Source organism: Bufo bufo, chromosome 7, assembly GCF_905171765.1.
Source record: "Bufo bufo chromosome 7, aBufBuf1.1, whole genome shotgun sequence".
Lineage (NCBI taxonomy): Eukaryota > Metazoa > Chordata > Amphibia > Anura > Bufonidae > Bufo > Bufo bufo.
This window is the reverse complement of record NC_053395.1, coordinates 100,155,280-100,180,324: the sequence shown is the minus strand read 5'-3', so window position 1 is coordinate 100,180,324 and position 25,045 is coordinate 100,155,280. Positions and strand designations below refer to the sequence as shown.

Sequence of the window (25,045 nt, the reverse complement as noted above, 5' to 3'; positions counted from 1 at the left end):
GGTCTTGTTTGGCTGTTAACCCTTGCTTTGTTAGTGGAAAAAATGGGTTAAAATGGAAAATTAGGCAAAAAAATGAAATTCGCAAATTTCAGCCCCATTTGCCAATAACTCTTGTGCAACACCTAAAGGGTTAACGAAGTTAGTAAAATAAGTTTTGAATACCTTGAGGGGTGTAGTTTATAGAATGGGGTCATTTTTGGGTGGTTTCTATTATGTAAGCCTTGCAAAGTGACTTCAGACCTGTAGTGGTCCCTAAAAATTAGATTTCTGAAAAATTTCAAGATTTGCTTCTAAACTTCTAAGCCTTGTAACATCCCCAAAAAATAAAATATCATTCCCAAAATAATTCAAACAAAGTAGACATATGGGGAATGTAAAGTCATCACAATTTTTGGGGGTATTACTATGTATTACAGAAGTAGAGAAACTGAAGCTTTTAAATTTGCTAATTTTTCCAAATTTTTGGTAAATTTGGTTTTTTTTTTTATGCAAAAAAATAATTTTTGACTTCATTTTTCAAGTGTCATGAAGTACAATATGTGATGAAAAAACAATCTCAGAACGGCCTGGATAAGTCAAAGCGTTATCACCACTTAAAGTGACACTGGTCAGATGTGCAAAAAATGGCCTGGTCCTTAAAGAGGACCTTTCACCAGAATAAAGTATCTAAACTGACTATATAGACGTGTAGAGCGTCGCCCAGGGATCCCCCTGAACTTACTGTTATCCCCGGGCGCCGCTCCGTTCTCCGGTTATAGCCTCTGGTATGTTCATAGTTAGGGTCCACCCAGGGGAACCTGCCGCGGTCTCCTTCTCCTATGCTGTAGCGCTGGCCAATCGCAGTGCTCAGCTCATAGCCTGGCTATGAGCTGAGCGCTGCGATTGGCCAGCGCTACAGCATAGGAGAAGGAGACGCCGGCAGGTTCCCCTGGGTGGAGCCTAACTATGAAGATACCGGAGGCTATAACCGGAGAACGGAGCGGCGCCCGGGGATAACCGTAAGTGCAGGGGGATCCCTGGGCGACGCTCTACACGTCTATATAGTCAGTTTAGATACTTTATTCTGGTGAAAGGTCTTCTTTAAGGTGAAATAAGGCTGTGTCCCTTATGGGGTTAAGGAAATCTGTCACCAGGATAATCGCTATTGCAGTAAAGCCATGGCCTAATAGCACTTAGTACCTTATTTCAAGATGTGCCTTTGTTCTAGTAATAGATGTTTTTATCCTTTGAAAATCCAGTTTATTTGGTATGCAAATATGCCAGTAAGGTGACCAGAGGGGAATCACTCTTGCAGGAAGGAGCCCAGGCACGCCCCCTGCCACAATGTGTCCACCCTCAAAAGACTTAAAACCCCGCCACCAGGTCCCGTTAAGCCATGCCCCTGATCTGGTTAGGCCACACACCCCTCCCACTCCCAAGCCAAAGGGGATTGAAGAAAAAATTAAGGTAAAAATCAACTTCTGTCAGCTGCAGGGGTGGGAGGGAGGGTGACCTTCTCCCTGTAGCTCACACTCAGACAATACAGTGCTGCTGTCTTAGAGTGAGCTGTTCAAAAGGACAAAAGGGACCGTCCAGATCTATTGATGACATTCTCAGGATAGGTTGTCAGTATCTGATCGGTGGAGGCCTGACAACCGGCATCTCCACCAATCAGCTGGATGAAGAGGAGGCAGTGCTCCATGCGAGCGCTCCTTCCTCTTCATTACACTGCTTGTCATCTCGCAAGTGCAGTGTAATAAAAGTAATTATACTAAGTCTATGCTCCAGAGGAGACGACGCAGTGTAATGACCAGGGAGCGGTGCCTCCTCCTCCTCGAAAAGCTGATCAGCTGGGGTGCCACGTGTCAGACCACTGCTGATCAGATATTGATGACCTATCTTGATGATAGGTCATGAATATATATATGGAAGGACAACCCCTTTAACTCCTTCAGGACCAGGCTATTTTCCAATTTTTACTTTTGGCCTTCCCGGAGACATAACTTTTATAATTTTCCATTCAAATTGCTGTATGAGGGCTTTTTTTTTTTTGCGGGACAAATAGTATTTTCTATTGGCACCATGTACTTTTGAATTTGATATGGTGTAAAGCTAACAATTAAATAAATCTGCCAGTGTAATTACAATGATACTACATTTGCAATGTTTTTCTTTTAATACTGAAAAAGATAATTTAAAAAAGTTTGTTTTAGAATTATGTCTACATTGATGACTGAGGGCTCATTTTTTGCGTTGTGATCTGTAGTTTTATTATTTATACCACTTTAGAGAGTGTTGGTCGAGGTTTTTTTTTTAGTGAATCAAAGAAAAAAAGTCTAATTGGCCATTTAGATTTTTTTTTTCCAGTTATACCGTCCACCCTATGGGATACATGTTTTAATAGTGATCGCTTTTTTTTTTTTATAAAGTGGCGGTGACAAAGAATTTATATTGTTACTTTATATTTATTTTGGAGAAAGAGGGATGATTTTAATATTTTAAAAAAAGTCCTCCCTATTTAAAAGCCCTCCTAGAGGATTTGAACATGTAATCCTTAGATTGCTTCTCCTATAGACTGCTGTGAATTTGCATTTGCAGTCTAAGGGCTCATGCACACAAGTGTGTGTGCCCCGTTCCTGTATTGCGGACAGCAAACATCCCACTGACTTGAATGGTTCTGCAATCTGCAAGATACAGGGTGGTATGGCGCGGAGGCACAGATCAGAAGCACTACAAAGTGCAGCCAAAAGGATTTCTCTCAGTGCTTCTGCAACGCAAAAAAAAAATAGAACGTGTTCTATCTTTTTGTGGTGCGGAACATATCTTGCGGATCGCAGACCCATTGAAGTGAATGGGTCCCTATCTGCAAACTGCCTGCACTCAGCTGGTACCTGTGCATTGCAGACCACTATATGTGGTGCAGCACTCTTGGGGAAAGCCACCTCAGATGCGGTGGTTACAAAAGACCATGGCATCTGTCTGCGATCAGAATTATGGTCAATCACAGACATTAGCCCTGCGTCTCTTTAAAACAGCAGAAACCCAGAACAGAATCTAAACAAACCTGTCTCAGCAAACTACACTTTGCTGAAACCACTGCAGCTTTCTGGATTTCAGTTCTCACCCAGCTACCTCAGATATACACGCCTCTCAGCACTTCTACTGTACACATTACCACAGTAGATATAGAGATGTAAATAGATACAGTAAATGATAGATATCTCTGCTATCATTATGTTGATTTCTCTATGTAGTTATTTGACTGAAGGACTGATGAGATGACACCTAAGGTGCTGTTGTCACTATGGCATCACAAGTAGGTAGAGATGTCATGTGACTGCTCCCCTGAAGATGCTTGCTGTGATGCATGCTGGGATTTTTACTTTCACTTTGCAGCTGCTCCCCCCACACAGCCTCTCATCAATGGGAGCATGCTATGCTGAATGCAGTAGAAAAATTATATATACACAGTATATCTGTCATGATACAAATACCTCTTGGCATTAGTTATTGTCTGGGGCACTTAATTGTTTTTTACACTTAAAGAGGACCTTTCACCGATTATGACAATGTGAACTAAGCATACAGACATGGAGAGCGGCGCCCGGGGATCTCACTGCACTTACTATTATCCCTGGGCGCCGCTCCGTTCTCCTGCTATGCCCTCCGGTATCTTCGTTCACTAAGTTATAGTAGGCGGAGATTTCAGTCACTAAGTTATGGTAGGCGGAGTCTGCCCTTGTTCTGCTGTAGCGCTGGCCAATCGCAGCGCAGAGCTCACAGCCTGGGAGAAAATAACCTCCCAGGCTGTGTGCTCTGCGCTGCGATTGGCCAGCGCTACAGCATAACATGGGCAGACTCCGCCTACCATAACTTAGTGAACGAAGATACCGGAGGGCATAGCGGGAGAACGGAGCGGCGCCCAGGGATAATAGTAAGTGCAGTGAGATCCCCGGGCGCCGGTCTCCATGTCTGTATACCTAGTTCACATTGTCATAATCAGTGAAAGGTCCTCTTTAAAAGGGTTGGCCACCATAAGTTTTACACAATATAAGCATTTTTGAAACAAAAAAAAAAAAAAAAAACTCATGTTTTAGTGTCTTCATATTATGAGAGCCATCGTTTAGTTTTTTTACTTTTTGGGTGATTGTTTTATGTAGTGGCTCATTTTCTGCGGGATGAGGTGTTGGTTTGATTGGTACAATTTTGGGGGGGGCCTACACCTTTTTGATCGCTTGGTGTTGCACTTTGTGATGTAAGTTTTAGCACAGTTTTTATTTTATTTTTTCCTGACGTTCAGGAGAGGGGGTCAATCATGTGATATTTTTATAGAGCCAGTCGTTACGGACGTGGCAATACCCAATATGTATGGTTGTTTTTTTTTTATTCTTACAATTGTGTGTTATTTGGGGAAATGTAATAATTTTTTTTACTCAAAACCATTTTTCTTTTATTATGTAAAACTGATTTTCACTTTTTATCCCACTATGGGACTTCAGGGGTCTGATCCCCTCTGCAATGTATTACAATACATCCTGTATTGTAATACATCGCATGTCAGCTTGCATGCAGACAGCCTGCCTGTGACACCCAGTCTAAGGGCTGGATCTCAGAGGCTTCCGTAGAAGGCAAGCCCCGATGCCTATGGAAGGCATCGGGCTTGCCTTCTGTGCCAATGGAGATGCGGAGGGCACCCGTACCCTCCGCATGCCACGGTCAGCATACAAGGGGTTAATACGCTGGCATCAGTATTTTCACTGATGCCAGCGTATGCAGCAGGGGCCCGGCTGTCAGTAACTGCCGGGTCCGTACTGCTGACGTGTATGATGCTGGTCCTTAAGTTAAGGGGTTATCCAGGAATTATGAAAATACTTTATTACGTTATTATAAATATATTCCCAAATACCATTAGTTAGAATGGCTTGTTTTGTCTAGGGAGCAATCATTAGGAGAAATTAAATGGCCGTCATCCTATTAGTACACACAAAACCAGTCCTAATCACTCAGTCTCCTCTCCTACTTGTCATTATGATCCTGAATACAGCAGATAAGATTTTCAGCTGAATCTCTGTAGGAATAGAGATCTTGAGGAGACATTAAGTACAGAGAGGACGGACAGGACATACTGTGCTAATGTAGCTAACAGCATACAAGTGGTGCTGCTCATTAGCCATAACTATGTTTGAGAGAACCAAGCTTTGGATCCATCCATAGGGTTCCAGAATCCATTCCACTCCCTTTTGTAGACGTTTTCTAACTAACCACCACTTTAACCGAGTCTTTGTTGATTGCGGTAACAAATTCTTGTAGTCCATCCGTTGGATGGATTTGTTGGTTTCTTTCTGTTCCTTTTAGGACTAAAGATGCAGATAGTCCAGACATAGCTGAGTGAACTTCATCTTTAACAAGAGTGCTGTTGTCATTCATTATATGAGTTTCATCTTGAACCACTTTAAGCGTACAAGCAGGACAAAGCAGCTTTTTCTAGGACAAATCATGCTTCTTCCCACAAATAGCTCATTTAGACACAGCACGCTTCCATTTGGACCCATTTCTTTCTCAGAAGTACCCGAGGATGGCAAGGCCTGCTTAGTAAAGGAGTCTTCCATATTTACAAGTCCACTGGAGCCAGAACATGAGAGCACCTCTCCATGCCCCAGCTGGTTTAAATACCCAGGAAGCCACTCCCCTAACAATACTAGACAGAGGCCAGAACTAGGCCTGCGTTCCACAGCCTAGCAGCCTGCAATTGCGCAAACGAAGTTACGATACAGCTGGCACCCGTACTCGTTAGCACACTCCCACGGTAAGGACTTGACACTACAAATAAGTAGGAAAGGCAGGGAGCTGCTAGTTATGCCGGACCTCCTGCTCTGGTCCAATACATAAAAGATCATCAGCCAAGGACCCTCAAAACCTCTTCTGCACATCTGTCCTACATAGGGGCAGGGCAACTAGGTTCCAGTCAGGGAGACTACAATTTTTGGCAGACGTGCAGAAAAAATGGCTGCTTCCTATGGACACTAAGCTAAAACTGATAAGGTCACTGTCTTCAGGGGTATAGCTGATTAGAGGAGTTAACACTTTTCATCTTAGAGTCACCTTCTAGTGTCAGCAAGCTATACCCATGGTCTTCCGTGTTGCCCAATGATACGAGCGAGAAATTGAAGTATTTGAACAAATCAACTTTGGATTCATAATCCAAAGGTCAATTCGCTCAAGCCTAAAAAGTAACTTTTTGAGAATCAGTTGTCCAATTTTAATGTAAATTTCCAGGGGGAAGGGGGGGTAAAGCGTCACAGACCATGTGATTCCAATCTTAAACAGGTTGTATGATGAGAAAACTCTTTTAGACAGAATACATCAAGTCTAAGCTTACCACGTTCTGTTTTAGGAGTTTCGTCCCATCTATTTTTACGTGCACTGGATGCTGCTCCTCCATGGCCAGGTGTTGCATGCCCTGGAGTATCTCCACGACCAGGGGTTGCAGCTCCAGCAGGAGTATGACTTGGAGTAGGATCCCAAATTTTCGATCCAGGTGTAGCTCCAGGAGTATCACTTCCTTTAGTACGGCCTGGAGTCTCATCCCATCGTAGTGACGGAGTGTGCCCAGGAGTCTAACAGAGGAAACCATTGATAATGGAAACAAAAAATAAATAAAAAAGTCAAAATATTTTTGCAAAGATACATTTAAGAAGATGAGCATCTGGATTATGTACAACGACCTCGGCTTGGTCCCAGCTGGAAATCTTCTTTGGAGTTGACCCTGGGGTTTGGTCTGTCTGATCCCATCGTCGCTTGCGTTTTGAAGGTGGTTGAGATGCAGCTGCAGAAGATCCATTGACCACTTTTAAATCACCAGATTTAGCCTTTTCTGCAAGCTGTTGATGGATTTCACGCTATTGGAGAAAATGAGAGAGATGGAATACATTACAATTGGGGAACAGTAATTAGACTGACTATTGGTATATTTGCAAAAAAAAATAAAAAAAAATTATTTATATATATATATATATATATATATATATATATATATATATATATAAAAAAACAACACACACACAGGTTTATTCCAGACGAAACAGGTATTGATTTTTTCTTTTACCGCGTAGTATGGCATCATAAGTTATCAAAAGCCACATAAACCCAATGCACCTAAATAGCTAGCACAGAAATTAGGTTAACAATAAAAAAACACTCTTCTGTTCAGCTGCATATTGAGCATGCAACTGAACAGATCCAGTTGACACATTAGTGAAAGACACACCCCAAATTTTAGACTAGTAGTTTAAAATTATATATATATATATAATTTTAAACTACTAGTCAAATAAAATTTGTTATCTTGTGTATTATACATTTGCTGTTCTGTTTTTGGGGTTACATTAATGAAAGTCCACAACCAGAGCCAGTTTTATGGAGTCCTAAGGGCAACAATCTAGTGACAGATTTTTATTTTTGCGTTTACATTTTTTCACTCCCTGCCTTTCTCAGGCTATAACATTTTTATTGTTCCATTCACATAGCCGTATGAGAGCTTGTTCTTTGCAGAACAAGTTGCACTTTCTTATACCAATTGATATTGTATATGAGCTGAAAAAAAATAAATTATAATCTAAATGGGGTGAAAGTGAAAAAATTCCTCAGTTATATTTTGTTTTGATGGCATTCCTTGTTTAGTAAAATGTTACTTTACAGTTACTTTCATTTGTAATCGGTACGATTACGGCGATACAAAATATGTATGTTTGTTTTTCTACATACTAAATGGTCAAACACTGGGTAACACTGACATGGAAAAGGACTTAGGAATTTTAGTGGACACCAAACTAAACTATAGAAACTAGTGTCAAACAGCTGCTGCCAAGGCAAATGGCTTGCATCAAAAGGGACATTGATGCACGTGATGAGAACATAGTCCTGCTACTTTACAAAATCACTAGTCAGACCACACGGAGTACTGTGTACAGTTCTGGGCGCCTGTGAACAAGACAGACATAGCAGAACTGAAGAGAGTTCAGAGGAGGGCAACTGGAATGGGTTGACTACAATACCCAGAAAGATAATCAAAATTAGAGTTATTCAGTTAAAAAAAAAAAAAAAAACACGACGACTGAGGTGAGATCCAATACCCAGGTATAAATATATTAGGGGTCAGTACAGAGATCCCTCCCATCATCTATTTACCAAGACTGTGACAAGGGGGCATACATTACATCTAAAAAGGAAAGAAGATTTGTACACGAGGATTCTTTATGGTAAGAGTTCATGAGGGGCCTGGATGTAATATTACAGATTATAGTTATTAGATTTCTGGAGAGGTCATTGACTCAGTTTTTCTGATTGCCTAGTTGTAGTCAGGAAGGAATCTCTCCCCAACCCCTAAAAATTTGGAAAATTGGCTTGTACCTCACAAGGTTTTTTTTTTTGCCTCTGGATCAATTTGCAGGATAACTGTCTTTTTTCGGCTTTACAGCCCTGTGGGAGGGCTCACTTTTGAGGGGCCATCTGTACTTTTCATTGATGCCATTTTTAGGGTGGGCACGACTATCACTTGAAATAAATATTTTTATATTTAAATATATTTTTTTGTTTTTAACCCCTTCGCTGAAATGATGGGCAAAAATGGCACCATCTAAAGGCTGTTTGAAATAGCAGATCAAACAGCTATTTCAAACAGCCTTTAGATGCCATGATCAAGTGAGATCACTGCTGCCAATGAGGATGCCAATAATTTAATTCAATGCCCAAGGTCTCGGTGAAGAGTCTCGCCAACATAAAAATTAGCAATTCTGAGCAATAAATGGATTTAAAAAAATCCATGATTCTTCAGAATAAAAAAATAAATAAATAGGATTTTGCAAGCTCAAATACGAGTTTCAAAATCTTAAAAAGGAAAAATCTGCATATATGAAAAAACAGTTTAAATCACCCCTCTTTGCATAGAATAAAAAATAAATACAAAAAAAAAACAAAAAAAAAAAAAACAACATCATGGGCATCACAGAGACCAAAAACGCCCGTACTATTAAAGTATAAAAATATTTTCCCAATACGGTGAATGGCATAACAGAAAAAAGGGTCAAAATTGGCTATTTTGCCATTTTTCATTGCTTCTTTTACCCCAAAAAAAATGTAATAAAATGCGATCAAAAAGTTATGGGGGTCAGAATATGGTGCTAAAAAAAAAAAAATTCTCAAAGTTTTCATTTATTTTTACACCATTTAGACATAAAAACCTATACATATGTGGTATTGTTGTAATTCGAGATAAGCGAATTACCGGTTATGAAATTCGTTCACACTTCATTTGATGGCAAAAGGTGAAATGAGTTATGGATTCCGTTACCACGGACCATAACGCAATTCTATGACGGAATGCATAACAGAATGCCTTTAGAGGCATTTCGTTATTCATTCCAACATAATGAAAGTCTATGGGCTGCATAACGGATCTGTCCCATTTCCGTTATGCAGGGGAGTCCTCTAAAGAAATTCAATCACAGAAATGTGTTATCGTCCGTGGTAACGGAATCCATAACGCAATTCACCTTTTACCAGTAAACAGAGCATGAACAAATTCCATACCGGGTAATTCGCTCAACTCTAGTGGTAATCGTATTGACACAGAATGAAGGGCACAGGTCAGTTTTGCCGCAAACAGAATGCTGTGGGAACAAAATCCATAAAACATTTTTTTTACCCGCTTCCCACTACATTGTATGTCATATTAAATGGTGGCATTAGAAAGTACAACTTGTCCCGCAACAAATAAGCCCTCATACTGCTATGTGAATGGAAAAAAAAAATAAAAAATTATAGCTCAAGGAAGATGGGAAAGAAAAAAACAAAACAAAAAAGCCTCTGGTATCCTAGTGGTTACACATTTCTTTATAGTTCCTTTAGGGAAGTATAACAAGCAATCATTAAATTGCTTCTTTTTATAGACTCCAATCTGTTCTATATCGTGTCCTAAATGTGCAGCTGCCTCCTGTCACAGGAGGACAGGGGCTGCTGCACACACGTTGCATTCCAAAGACCCATAGCTTGTTATTACAGTATAAATTTTATTTATAAAAAAATTAATGAGTTTAGTACGGGATAAATGACATAACGTATTTTTTGCCCCATAAGAAACCCTTTTTACCGCCCAAAGTGGGGGAAAAGTTTCCCTGCGTCTTATGGGGCGAATACTAATGAAGTGCTTCCATTATGGAAGCGCTTCATTAGTACCGGGAAGCGGTGAAGGCTCTGTACTCACAGCTTCCTGGTCCTCGGCTCAGCTGTGCACAGCGTAAGGGCGCTCTGTGACCTCACACTGTGCGCCACAATACACAGCTGACACCAGGATGAAGAGGATCGTGATGGTGAGGAGCGGTGGCATCCAGGAGCAGGAGAGGTAATTGAGTTTTTTTTTTTTTTATTTGCACTGGGGGCTGATGGGTTGACAGATGGCTGACATATGGGGGCTGATAGATGGGTGAAGGTGGGGGGGGGGTTGATCTGAGGTCTGACCTGAGGTGTAATATTAAATAATTTTTCTCGCTCATATCATTGGGGGACACAGGACTGTGGGTATAGCTGCTTGCTGCCACTAGGAGGCAACACTAGGCTGAAAAGTGATACGTTCTCTCCAGGCTGGAGGGGGTATAGCCAGCAGGGGAGGATTTATCAGTTTTTAGTTTAGTGTCGTAGGAGGCAGAACTCCCTGCTCTTGCAGGACGGCTTCCCTTTCTTATTTTTTTGTTTTATCTTTTCCCTTTTAGGTAGGGGAAATGGAGGCGCTTGCCCCTCTGTCTACCCCGGTGTCTGATTCCCTCACCGCTCTCCCTCCCCAAGAAGCAAAAGTAGACCAGGGCAGCCCAGTTCCCCTGCTTCCCGCCAGCCAAAGGGTCACCTGGATCTGGCGAGACCCCCCGCCATTCCAGTCTCCTGCCACTTCAGGTGCCAGCTGCTGAAGAGGTGAACTCTGCTGGTACTCTGAGAAGGGGTGAAGAGAAGAGGATAAAGATGGGGTGAGTAGTCCGGATTGGGTAAGTATTCTCAGTTCTCCCCTCCCCTCCCTCACCTCGTGCTAAAATGGAGGACATTTTCTTCAGGGTGGGCCACGCCCTGGGGAGGGCCCCACGTTACCTCAGCCCCTAAGTTACGTTTTGGGCCTCTGTCCAAGTCTGGGGACCTGGGTTCCCGTATCTAGCTCCTTAGGTCCTGCACCTATTCTTCCCGGCCTGCGGGGTGGGCTCCCGCGACCGCAATCTGACAGGGCGCATTCCTATCATTCCGGGGGCTTCACTTTATCCGGCCCGCGGGGTGGGCACCCGCGGCCGGAATGCAACCAGGGCGCCAGAGAGCGCCGCTCCGGGCCCTCCGCTCCCCGGCCGGCTGCCGAAAATTTAGGCCCCGGCTTCACTTAGAGCCTACCTGTACTTGGCCTGCGCTGTTTCTTGCGGCCCACGGGGTGGCACCCGCGGCCAGAAGCAGGCACATCCAGTGCACCGATCCAAGTCCCTCTGTTTACTTCCCGGTTGGCAGTGCACCGAAATTTATGTACCGGCTTTGTGGCCTGCAAGGCCGCAACTTTCATTCCAGATATGGAGGGGGCGGGTTCGTCCCTCAGGCGTGAATTCTTCCCGCCTAGCTGTCCCTCTCCCCAGGAGCCTGCTGAGCTCCACCACGGTCCCCAAAGCTGGGTTAACCCTTCATGGTAAGCCACCTCTTTGCAGCCGGCACCAGATTATCCAGCGTTTTCTCTCTGCAGGCCAAATACCTTAATTTTAAAAGGAATTTAACGCCTTCCTGCCTTTTGTCCATTTGGCAGGGGCATCACAGGTAGTCCTGTACCCCTCAGCCCACATCACCGCAGGACCACCCTGGGCCCGTGTCCTATCCCAGACAGTGGAGAATCGCTCACAGTTTTCCAATCCGCCCTCCGGGGCCGTTTGGTTGATAATTCTCCACCTGCGCAAATCCAGTGGAGGACATCTGAAGGATTCCCAAGCCACCCTTCTGGGTCGTCTGGTTTATATGTCACCACCTGCCCAACAAAATGGAGGACCTCTTCAAGTTTCCAATCCACCATCATGGGTCGTTGGTTGATTAAGCACCGCCTGCACAATCCGGTGAGTGGTCCTGTATAAGTTCATATTTCACCCCCTAGGGGGTTTGATTATTAAATCACCACCGACGCAGCCTGCAACTGCCATGGCTAGACGCTGAGAGGTAGAACTGCGCATGAGCGGGCCAGAGCAGGACATATTTCCTCCTCGGTCAACTCCGCACCGCCACCCTTCCAACCCCAGGAAGGGGTTGGTTCTGAGGGGGAAGGGGAAGGAAGAGGGGGGGACGGGGGGGGGGGAAGGGGAAGGAAGAGGGGGGGAAGGGGAAGGAAGAGGGGGGGACGGGGGGGGGAGAAGAGGAAAAAAAAAAAAAAAAAATTTTTTATTCTGACTGACATGAATCCAGTTCAATCTTCCAAGATTGCGTCCTTGTTGTATGCATTACCCCCTTCCTTATGCGGTATTTGCACTACTACTGGATACAGTACATTACCTTCTTCTATAAGTGCCAGCCATAGGTGTTCTCCCTTCCGTAGGTGGCGGAATTGCAATTCCACTGGGTACAGTACTGGCCGTATGCATTAGCCTCTTTCATAGGTGGCGTTATGGCATTGTCACTGGTTGCAGTGTTTACCGTATGCATTACCCTTTTACATAGGTGGAGGAATTGCACTTCCCACCGGGTACAGAACTAGTCATATGCATTACCCCCTTCCATTAGGGGCGTAATTTCTCTACCACTGGATTCAGTTCCTGCTGCGTGCATTACTTCCTTCCATAGGTGAGGTACTTGCACTACCTCGGGATACAGTACTTCCTGTATAGGCTTCTCCCCTTCATAGGTGGAGTAATTACACTACCCCACCTATGGAGGGGGGTAATGTCTACAGTAAGCACTGCATCCAGTGGTAATTACACTACCGTTGGACACTGTTCTGATTATAGAGCTAACCACTTTCCTTAGATTGCACTACCACTGGATACTATTCCATCAGTCGTTTGGCTTTACCATGCTTCCTTGGCATTACCCCCTTCTACAAGTGATCCGTTAACAGGGGAATCACTAAGCATCTTTACATGCTATAATTCAACTACGCCACTAGATACCTTGGCTTCCTTCACAGGTGGGCCGTGGCAACAGTCAGCACCGTTTGTGCCTTGTACTCTTCATCTAGTAGTACATGGATACTGCCACTCGATACTGTGGCTACTTCCATATTGTATCCTTTTTCTTCCGGTGCTGGTTGGGGGCGAAAATATGTCGACCTTTGTTCTCTCAGGCGGGTTACCCAGCAACACTTGTGTGTCCTAGAGACCCCCACCATCCCCATGGGCCTCCACCGTTCAGGTCGGTCATGGTTTTGGTCCTCGACAACGTGTAGTGCGCACACCCTTACACAAAATATTGTGATTACGATCCAGCGAGCCGAACGTGGCACTGTCTCTGTATTCTTTGTCCACCACTCTTGCTTATCTAGGTGAGTGTGTCTAGCCGGCACTCTGCATTGGCTACTACAGCGTGTTCTTCTCCGCAGGGGAAGTTTGCACGATAGGGCTAGAGATCGTAGTCGCTGCAGTGGGGCAGCCCACCTCAGGTAGGGATTCTACCCTGGCACTGCTTCGGCAGTCGCTTCTGTTCAGCACCCTCTTTAGGTGGAGTGTTTAAGGCTAGCTCTTCTTAACTGAGACAGCATGGTACCATGCTTCTACTGGGTGTCCTTAGGCCTCCTTTGCAGAAGGTAGTCACCGCTTTCCAAGTCATCTCAGACATGGGTTTCTCTTCTTTTTCCTTCGCATTATAGAGAGCAGGCTCTAAATCAGCCATGTGATTTGACCTCTAAGGTTTGCTGGTCCATTACTAGCGCTTTCCGCTGTACGGACTTTTACCTGTTTTTTTCCTGGAGGTCCTTGTCAAAGCTGACGGCCTCCAAAGGGATGTTTTCCAGGTATATCTGTTTGACAGTTGCTCAGGCATTCTGCTCCCAGGGAAAGGCACCGCCCAGCGGAGTTATGGCCTACCCACCAGCGGTCGGCACGTCTCAGGTTCATCTACTCCCTGCATTAGCTTTCCAGTTGTAGAAATCAGTGGTCTTGGTCTTCCGGGCACACCTTCCTAGGCATCGGCGGATGCTGCTCCAGGCAGCAAGGTCTTGCAGGCGGCAGTGGATTAAGCATCCTCAAGGTCGTTTTTTCTCCATGGACGTGCGATTTGCTTCCCTCCTGGTAGACTGCTTTAAGTCGTCCCACGGTCCTGTGTCCCCTAATGATAAGAGCGAGAAAAAAAACGAGATTTTTGTGAACTCCCCTGTAAAATCTCTTTCTCGCTTAGTTCATTAGGGGACACAGCTCCCACCCAGTGGTTCTGTTTGCCACAAATGATGGCGGTTGGTGGGTCAGTATGGTCCTCAGTTCTGGTTCGGTCCGATAGGCATTTGTCAGTTATTGGTTGTTTACCGTATGTTTTTTTCTCCTACTCCTATTGCTTGGGCACAAACTGGCTGGAGGGGGTATAGCCGGCAGGGAAGGAGTTATCACTTCTCAGCCTAGTGTCGCCTCCTAGTGGCAGCAAGCAGCTATACCCATGGTCCTGTGTCCCCAATGAACTAAGCGAGAAAAAGATTTTACAGGTTAGTTGTTCTCCTCTAAAACCTAAATGCGTCTTACAGGGCAAAACATACGTTAACTGTCATTATGAACTAGGCGATACTAAATATATGGAGATTTTATTTGTGCTTTTTTTTCATTGAAGTGCGTTTTTTCAATGGAAAGAACATTTTTACTTGAGATTCTCTTTAATAAAACTTTTCTTTTTTTACTTTTACCATTTAATAGTCCCAAAATTGGACTATAATAGATTATTTTTTTATTGCTTCTAAAATAAACTACACTGTTCATGCTTTGCAATGTATTTTACCATCCGCACGGACATCCAGCAGGCTGCACCACAGAGGTGCTAGGCACCTTCACTAAGCAGAAGCCTGCATGCACAGACCAACACTCGGGACCCTCCGTCGTGGGGTGCTGATGGGAGACAGAGGGAGTCTGCTCCCTCTGTAACAGATTTAAAGGGGTTGTCCAGGCTTTTAATATTGACAACCTATCCTCAGGATAGGTCAACAATATGAGATCTGCGGGGGACAGACACCCGGCATCACCCGGGAGACAGCATGTGCGCACTGCCGGCATAGTCTCCTCATACAGCTGATCGGCAGTGGTACTGGATATCCGCCGATCTGATATTGATGACCTATCCTGAGGATAGGTCATTAATATTAAAAGCCCGGGAAACTCCATTAATACAAAGGGTGCTCCTGCCCATGGCATCTAAGAGGTTAAAATGCCTGGATCTGTACTGCTGCCAATCTGGGCCATAAAGCAGAGAACAGAGAGCAGGGGAGACTGGAGACCCTTCACTCAGTTGCATGTGAAACCCATGCAGGGCTTAGAGGGTCGCGGTAAGAAGGTCCAGCCTAAGGCCTTAGTGACCTCCGTAAGAGGTTGTATGGGTGGTCAGTAAGGGGTTAATAGTAACAATGCTGAAAACATTTCTATACATAAACTTACATGCTCCTTAATCAGTTGCTTTTCTCGCATAACATCAGTGTACGTCCGAGCATTTGTTTTTGGATCAGGAGTCTTGCCACCTACAAAGGAAGTAACAATAGTAAAAAAAAAAATATAGCAGGATGCTGGATATAACTTTAATTACACCTAAAAGTTTATATGTAGCCATTACAGTGAGACTACACACAATTAGATATATGCATTAAAAGAAAAAAAAAGAAAAAAGGCAAGGACAAAAAACGGTCTTCAGAAGTGATCGGTTCCGTGGTCACTATTCCTTAAAACTTACACTTTTCAGCCTTTTCACGCCATCAGCAGTTCTGACTTGAAAAATTATACGCAAAACATTACCCAAGTAAGGGCTCTTTCACACCTGCGTTCTTTTCTTCCGGCATAGAGTTCCGTCGTCGAGGCTCTATGCCGGAAGAATCCTGATCAGGATTATCCCCATGCATTCTGAATGGAGTGAAATCCGTTCAGGATGCATCAGGATGTCTTCAGTTCCGGAACGGAACGTTTTTTGGCCGGAGAAAATACTGCAGCATGCTGCGCTTTTTGCTCCGGCCAAAAACCCTGAAGACTTGCCGCAAGGCCGGATCCGGAATTAATGCCCATTGAAAGGCATTGATCCGGATCCGGCCTTAAGCTAAACGTCGTTTCGGCGCATTGCCGGAGCCGACATTTAGCATTTTCTGAATTGTTACCATGGCTGCCGGGACGCTAAAGTCCTGGCAGCCATAGTAAAGTGTAGCGGGGAGCGGGGGAGCAGTATACTTACCGTCCGTGCGGCTCCCGGGGCGCTCCAGAGTGACGTCAGGGCGCCCCAAGCGCATGGATCATGTGATCGCATTGGACACGTCATCCATGCGCATGGGGCGCTCTGACGTCATTCTGGAGCGCCCCGGGAGCCGCACGGACTGTAAGTATACTGCTCCCCCGCTCCTACTATGGCAACCAGGACTTTAATAGCGTCCTGGCTGCCATAGTAACACTGAAAGCATTTTGAAGACAGTTCCGTCTTCAAATGCTTTCAGTACACTTGCGTTTTTCCGGATCCGGAGTGTAATTCCGGCAAGTGGAGTACACGCCGGATTCGGACAACGCAAGTGTGAAAGAGGCCTAAGGTTTCTTAAGTACAGATACACACACTATACCTGAACATGGTCTATAGAATATTTTCTTCAGTTGAAAGAATATGAAGTACAGAGAAAAATTTACCGTGCAGAAAATTAGTCCCAAAATGTAAAATTCTATTACTTCTGCAAATGGGTGGGGCACATTGTTAAAAGAAAACTAAAACCAAAAAAGGAAAGTACTACATTAACTGGATTTTGTTTAGCATTTTACCCAATAGTCTCATACAAATAATAGCACCATTAATTTTGTAGGAAAAAATAATGTCTTTGTAGTCTGCAAGTAAAGTCCCTGTAAACAAATACAACTGATTACTAATGCCTGTAGTTTAGTGTTCACATTTGTAGGAGAAGCTGGCGACTTGTTCTCCCTTGTATCATGACAACGGTATCCAAATATCAATGCCCCAAAAGACAGAAATTCCCAATATTACACTCAAATATTCTTAATACTAATTTGACTGTCCTGTTTATCTGGAAAAGAAAAAGAAAAAGAAAAAAAAAAGAAAAAAGGAAAAGGTAAAGGAAAAAGGAGGAGGAATTCTGTATAGGTTCTATATGCCAACAGCCTAATGCTATAATTTATGCCCGATAAGCTGTTGGTATATAGAACCTATACAGAATACTCTCTCCTCCTCCTGTACGAGACAGCTGGCACTTACAATTGCAAGAAAAAGTATGTGAACCCTTTGGAATTATATGGATTTCTGCACAAATTGGTCATAAAATGTGATCTGATCATCTAAGTCACAACAATAGACAATCACAGTCTGCTTAAACTAATAACACACAAAGAATTAAATGTTACTATGTTTTTACTGAACACACCATGTAAACATTCACAGTGCAGGTGGAAAAAGTATGTGAACCCTTGGATTTAATAACTGGTTGAACCTCCTTTGGCAGCAATAACTTCAACCAAACGTTTCTTGTAGTTGTAGATCAGAGGTGCACAACGGTCAGGAGTAATTCTTGACCATTCCTCTTTACAGAACGGTTTCAGTTCAGCAATATTCTTGGGATGTCTGGTGTGAATTGCTTTCTTGAGGTCATGCCACAGCATCTCAATTGGGTTGAGGTCAGGACTCTGACTGGGCCACTCCAGAAGGCGTATTTTCTTTTGTTTAAGCCATTCTGTTTATTTACTTCTATGCTTTGGGTCGTTGTCCTGTTGCAACACCCATCTTCTGTTGAGCTTCAGCTGGTGGACAGATGACCTTAAAGAGGACCTTTCACCGATTATTACACTATGAACTAAGTATACAGACATGTAGAGCGGCGCCCGGGGATCTCACTGCACTTACTATTATCCCCGGGCGCCGCTCCGTTCTCCTGCTATGCCCTCCGGAATCTCCGCTCACCAAGTTATAGTAGGCGGAGATTTCAGTCTCTAAGTTATGGTAGGCGGAGTCTGCCCTTGTTCTGCTCTAGCGCTGGCCAATCGCAGCGCAGAGCTCACAGCCTGGGAGGTTATTTTCTCCCAGGCTGTGAGCTCTGCAATGCGATTGGCCAGCGCTACAGAAGAACAAGGGCAGACTCCGCCTACCATAACTTTGTGAACAGAGATACCGGAGGGCATAGCAGGAGAACGGAGCGGCGCCCGGGGATAATAGTAAGTGCAGTGAGATCCCCGGGCGCCGCTCTACATGTCTGTATACTTAGTTCATAGTGTAATAATCGGTGAAAGGTCCTCTTTAAGTTCTCCTGCAAAATGTCTTGATAAACTTGGGAATTCATTTTGCCTTAGATGATAGCAATCCGTCCAAGCCCTGACGCAGCAAAGCAGCCCCAAACCATGATGCCCCCACCACCATACTTCACAGTTGGGATGAGGTTTTGATGTTGGTCTGCTGTGCCTCTTTCTCCACACAGTGTTGTGTGTTTCTTCCAAACAACTCAACTTTGGTTTCATCTGTCCACAGAATATTTTGCCAGTACTGCTGTGGAACATCCAGGTGCTCTTCTGCAAACTGTAAACGTGCAGCAATGTTTTTTTTTGGACAGCAGTGGCTTCCTCTGTGGTATCCTCCCATGAAATCCATTCTTGTTTAGTGTTTTACGTATCGTAGATTCACTAACAGATGTTAGCATATGCCAGAGACTTTTGTAAGTCTTTAGCTGACACTCTAGGATTCTTCGTCACCTCATTGAGCAGTCTGAGCTGTGCTCTTGCAGTCATGTTTACAGGACGGCCACTCCTAGGGAGAGTAGCAGCAGTGCTGAACTTTCTCCATTTATAGACAATTTGTCTTACCGTGGACTGATGAACAGCAAGGCTTTTGGAGAAACTTTTATAACCCTTTCCAGCTTTATGCAAGTCAAAAATTCTTAATCGTGGGTCTTCTGAGAGTTCTTTTGTGCAAGGCATCATTCACATCAGGCAATGCTTCTTGTGAAAAGCAAACCCAGAACTGGTGTGTTTTTTTATAGGGCAGGGCAGCTGTAACCAACACCTCCAATCTCATCTCATTGATTGGACTCCAGTTGGCTGACACCTCACTCCAATTAGCTCTTGGAGGTCATTAGTCTAGGGGTTCACATACTTTTTCCACCTGCACTGTGAATGTTTACATGGTGTGTTCAATAAAAACATGGTAACATTTAATTGTGTGTGTTATTAGTTTAAGCAGACTGATTGTCTATTGTTGTGACTTAGATGAATATCGGATCACATTTTATGACCAATTTGTGCAGAAATCCATATCATTCCAAAGGATTCACATTTTTCTTGCAACTGTATATGTTCTAATATAAATATATTCTCTCACCTAGCAAAGCAAGAATAATCTCCTTCACCCTACACGCTTGATATGCATACCAATCATAAGAAAGTCTTCCTCCTTGGCCGTAGCTGACAGCCAGCCTAGTAGCTACATATGGCCGCGTTCAAATATATCTTCTCTCCTCCCTGCATGTGACAGTATGCGCCTACACGAACATTACACCTAGTACATCAGGAATAATTCCACTCGCTGCGTTTGATTTACACACTTGCAGCATGAACTCCACCCGCCTCCCCCCTTCGGCCGTAGCCGACAGCTAGCTCACTGCGCTTGATATGAATACCACAGCATGAACTTTCTCCCCTTCGGCTGTAGCTGAGAGTTAGCTCGGCAGCTACATATAGCCGCATCTTAACACATTGTAACACATTAAAAAAGGAAACTAACTATGCAATTTAGGGATGAGCGAATAGACTTCGGATGAAACATCCAAAGTCGATTTGCATAAAACTTTGGTCCAATACTGTACAGAGCGAGCGCTCCGTACAGTATTAGAATGTATTGGATCAGATGAGCCAAAGTGATTACTTCGCGGAGTCTCGCGTGACTTCGCGTAATAACTTCATAGATTAATTTTTACTGTAAAAAAACAATTTCCCGAACTCTGGTTCGGTTTTAAGAGTTCGGGAAATGTTTTTTTACAGTGAAAATTAATCTATGAAGTTATTACACAAAGTCACGCAAGACTTCACGAAGTAATAACTTTGGCTCAGAACAATGAAAATAAGACTTTTCTTCAAAAGGAGGCTCAGGAGAAATCACTACCCGATCCTCCAAGATAACCAAATAGGGGGATCAGCAGAGAGCGCAGTGATCTCACTAACCCTTCAGGCCGAGGTAATGGCAAGCAGGAAAGCAAGCTTTAGGGAGAGCATCTTTGGGGAGATATTATCAAATCGGCTCAAAGGGGTCAGAAGAGAGCAGAGAGGGCCAAGTTTAAATCCCAAGGAGGGGTTTTAACTTTTGAGACTGGGGATAACTTGGACACAGTTGTAACAAACCTCTTGACCCAGGGATGTTCTGCTAGTCTATACTCAAATAAGGCACTTAAAGCAGATATCTGGACCTTTAAAGTACTAGGCCTGTGACCTGGTTGAATACCTTTTGATCTAGGGACCAATCTCCCTGGTTTACATGACGACGACTCAGGAACTTTGTCTGAGCCCTTTAGATCCACCGCAGAAAGATGATAGAGAAGCTTCTGCCAGACTGAATATCTGATGGGTGAGAGACATGAGGCCCTGATCCCTGCCGATTGATATAGGCTACAGTTGTTGTGTTGTCCGAGTAGATCTGTACATTTCTGCCTCTGATAATGGGAAGACTCTGTACCAGGGCTAACCTGATCGCATTTAACTCCCTGAAATTGTGAGACTAGGATAAAGCTCTGCTGTCCCAGCTTCCCTGTAACAGAATGGACGCCACATGGACTCCCCAACCGGATGGACTTGCATCCTTCGTTAAAGGAAGAACTGATTCTCTGATCCACGGGACTCCTCTTGGTAGATTCTCTAAATCCATCCACCACCTCAAGGAGCTCAGCGTCCGAGGTACTAAAGAGATTTCAGAGTCCAGAGAGGGAATACATCTGTATTCCTGTAGAATCTGAAGCTAGGGAATTCTTGAATGATATTGGGCCCATTCTACCCCAAGAATTACAGCCGTCATGAGACCCAACACAGACATTGGCTGCTCTTAGGGTGACAGATGGGTGCAAGTGAATCCGTTGGACCCTGGACTTTATTAGTAAGGCTTTCTGAAGGGGTAACAGACACTTCTGGGATCTGGAGGACAAAATCATCCCTAGGAAGCTGCACCTCTGGCTTGGACATAAACTGGACTTTTCTAGATTTATCTCCCAACCTAGCTTTTCTAGCCCTTCCCTCAACCAGGCAATATGTCTCTGAAGAGCCCGATCTGACAGACACAAGAAGAAAGTCGTTCAGGTAAGGTATAATGACTCTCTCCCTCATGTGGGCCATCATTTCCAAAACAAACTTCGTGAACACCCTCGGAGCCTGCAAAAGTCCAAAGGGTAAGGCCTGAAACGGAGGATGTAGAACTTCCTTCCCTAATTGGACTGCTACCCTCAGAAACATCTGATGGCTGGGATGGACAGGGACATGGTAATATGCATCCCTCAAGTCCACTGTGGCCATAAAGCATTCCGGGGGAAAGATAGCTTACTGCTGACCTGATGGACTCCATAAGAAACTTCTCGTACAACAGATACTGGTTTAAGCATTTTAAGTTTTTTATGGTTCAAAACTAGCCATTTGGTTTCTTGACGAGATACAGGGGAGTGTAAAAACCCTTTTGTCACCTCCTGCTCTGGGACTTTTAGCAACACTCTTCTCTATTAGGGAAAACACTTCTGCAATGATAGTTGACCGCTTTGTGGGATCTGACCGGTAATCTGTGACCACAAATCTCCCCTCTGGAAAGCTTTGAAAGTTTAACCTGAGGCCTTCACTTATTAGAGTTTATCCATGTGCTGTCGGAGATCTCCTGCCACCAATGGGCAAAAAGACAGACCATCTCCGACAGGGGGCCTGGCGTCATTGGGACTGTTTCTTTGAGGCATCTGGCCTGGAAAAAAGAAAAAGAAACCTTATATTTTTTCTAGTGACACCAGCAAACTGCTTTGCTCTCTCCATTCCCTTAAATCCTGCTTTATTAAAGCTAGGACAGAAAGACCTCCGGGGGGGAAGGTGGAGGGAAAGTCTTTTTTCTTGTCGGAGGCCTTTGCTAGAAAGTCGTCAAGGACAGGGCCAAACAAACTCACCCCAACAGGGGATAGCGCAAAGCTTTGTCTTAGAGGAAGCGTCCCCATTCCAGCCCTTTAACCAAACAGCCCTACGGGCAGAGTTAGATAAGGCCGAAGCCCTAGCTGAGAACCTTAAGGAGTCCACAGAGGCATCAGCCAAGAAATCTAGGACATTGTTTATAATGGGGAAGCAGGTAAGTAACTGTTCCCTAGGGGTACCTCCTTTAATGTGGGCCTCTAACGCCCCCATTTAAGGACCTTTAAAGGACCTAGCAACAGACGTAGCAGCAATAGCGGGTTTAAAAGCTGCTGCAGACACCTCCCAATTTTTCTTTGAATAAACCTCTTTCCTTCTGTTCATTGGGTTCTTAAGGGAACCCATATCTTCAAAGGGGAGTGCATTTTTCCTGACTATCTTAGGCATAGAAGCATCTATTTTTGGGGCCCTATCCCAGGGGGCAGAGACTTCATCAAATGGATATTTCAGTTTAACAGAGGAAGGAACGAAAAACTTCCTATCAGGTCTTTTCCATTCTCTGGCGATTACTGCCTGAATGTTCTTATGTATATCAAACACTTACCTCTTCCTAGGACCTAGGCTCTCAAACAAACAGTCTTGCACCGATTGCTGAGGTCTTTGATCATCCAACCCCATAGTAGCTCTAACCGCCTTGACTAGGGAGTTAGTGTTCTCAGCCTCCACAATGGCACTTCAGCAGGAGGTTACCCCGCCCCCAGGGACAGGAAACTATGTAGAAAGCAGAAGTTTAAATGTCTCTTCCCCATTACCTTCTCCAGTAAGTACCAAAGGAACCAGGATGATGCTGAAGACCTTTTATTTGTAGGGAGATATGAATCAAGTGATAGACAAAAGAATACAAGCAAACAATGGGTGGGAAAAAACCCAGTGCCATTGTGGAGGCTATACGGAAAATCCAATTACCGGTAAGAGTAATTATCTTTTCCGTATGCCTCCCACAACAGCACTTCAGCAGGAGGAATAGAGGAATAACAAAAAGGAATCCATTGGGGGGGGGGGGGGGGGGGGGGGGGGGGAGACTGCCGCTGACAGGACTTTTCGTCCGAACAACAAATCTGAATTGGACTGAACGTCCAACCTATAGTGGTTGAAAAAGGTGGAAGGATTTGACCATGTAGCGGCTTGGCAGATCTGAGACAAGGAGGCGGATTCTGCCCAAGAGGTGGAAATCGCTCTGGTTGAATGGGCTTTTAAACAGTCTGGAGGAGTAAGACCCTTAACTGTATATGCCACGGCAATGGTCATTCTTATCCAGCAGGCTATAGTAATTTTTGATGCTGCCTGCCCCCTTTTTTGGCCTGCATACTGGACCAGAAGACGGTCGGATTTTCGCAGTCCTTTTGTGGCTTCCAGATAGGCAAGTATGCATCTGCGTACATCCAGATGATGGAAACGTCTTTCTTTTGAAGATTTTGCCCGTGTGCAGAAGGTGGGTAAGAATCTCCTGTTGGCAGTGGAATTTTGAGAATACCTTTGGTAAGGGGGGGGGGGGGGGGTTCATGTCTCAATATAATTCTGTAGTCAAGGATGGATAGGTATGGAGGTCTGCATGAAAGAGCCTGGATCTCTCCCACTCTCCTTGCTGAGGTGATAGCTATGAGAAAAGCTGAATTAAAGGACAGCAACCTTGGGGGGGGATTGACTCAAGATGTTCAAAGGGATGGTCCATAAGGACGGGAAGGACCAAATTAAGGTCCCAAGGCGGAACCGTAGATCTAATAACTGGGTGAAGTTTGCGGGCTCCCTTTATGAACCTCTTGACCACATCCAAATCCGCCAATCTCATATCCAAGAAGGCACTAAGGGCTGAAATCTGGACCTTAATGGTACTGACACGAAGACCTTTATCTAGCCCCTTCTGAAGGAAGTCTAGGATTACCTTCATATCTGGGGGAAGAGTGGGATTTCAGGATTCCTTGGCAAATGAAAGGAAGGTTATCCAAGTTCTCCAGTAGATATTGGAAGTTACTTGCTTTCTGCTAGAGAGCAGGGTGGAGATAACTGCATCAGAGAAGCCCATGGACTTCAAAATGGAGCGCTCAAATTCCACGCTGTCAATTTTAGTCGGCAGATTGCCAGATGCCAAGCTGGGCCCTGATGGAGGAGGTCCGGAGACTGTGGAAGGGTCCAGAAGTCCCCCTTGGAGAGGTTCAGAAGGAGGGAGAACCAAGGCCTTTTGGGCCAGTATGGTGCCACTAGGATGACATGGTATCGTTCCTCTCATCTTTGCCAGAACCTTTGGTATGAGCTGGAAAGGAGGGGGGGACACAGAGCAGACCCAACGACCATGGACCCGCTAAGGCATCCACTCTCACCGGATGGTCCTTCGCCGAGAGGGAATAGAAAAGGTCCACCCATTTGTTCTTTTGGGAAGCAAAAAGGTCTATTATTGGGACTCCCCATTTGCTGCAGATGTTCCTGAACACAGCTTTTTTGAGGCTCCACTCCCCTGGCCAAATTCTCTTCCTGCTCAGGAAGTCAGCCAGCGTCTTCTCGTCCCCCTTTAGATGGACAGCGGTTATGGACAGGATGTTTGACTCTGCCTAAGCAAAGATCCGAGATGCTATCTGACAAAGGGAACTGCTTCTTATGCCCCCTTGCTTGTTGAGATATACCACCGTGGTGGAGATGTCGGAGAGGATTTTTACTTTTGTCCTCTGATGACTGGAGCCATGGCTTTTAGGGCCATATACACGGTCAAGCTCTTTGGCGTTTGAAGAAAG

General features: G+C 44.5%; 1 protein-coding gene across 2 annotated transcripts in view; it reads right to left on the bottom strand.

The window, feature by feature from the left end:
- Positions 1-25,045, bottom strand: part of SF3B1 (splicing factor 3b subunit 1) — a 203,636-nt gene that overhangs the window by 122,956 nt on the left and 55,635 nt on the right. For both annotated transcript variants that reach the window (XM_040441882.1, XM_040441883.1), the window contains exons 5-7: positions 15,600-15,679; positions 6,702-6,878; positions 6,359-6,596 (exon numbers count right to left, since the gene is read on the bottom strand). In XM_040441882.1, the coding sequence (XP_040297816.1) occupies positions 6,359-6,596; positions 6,702-6,878; positions 15,600-15,679 (495 nt within the window). The remainder of the gene's footprint in view (positions 1-6,358; positions 6,597-6,701; positions 6,879-15,599; positions 15,680-25,045) is intronic.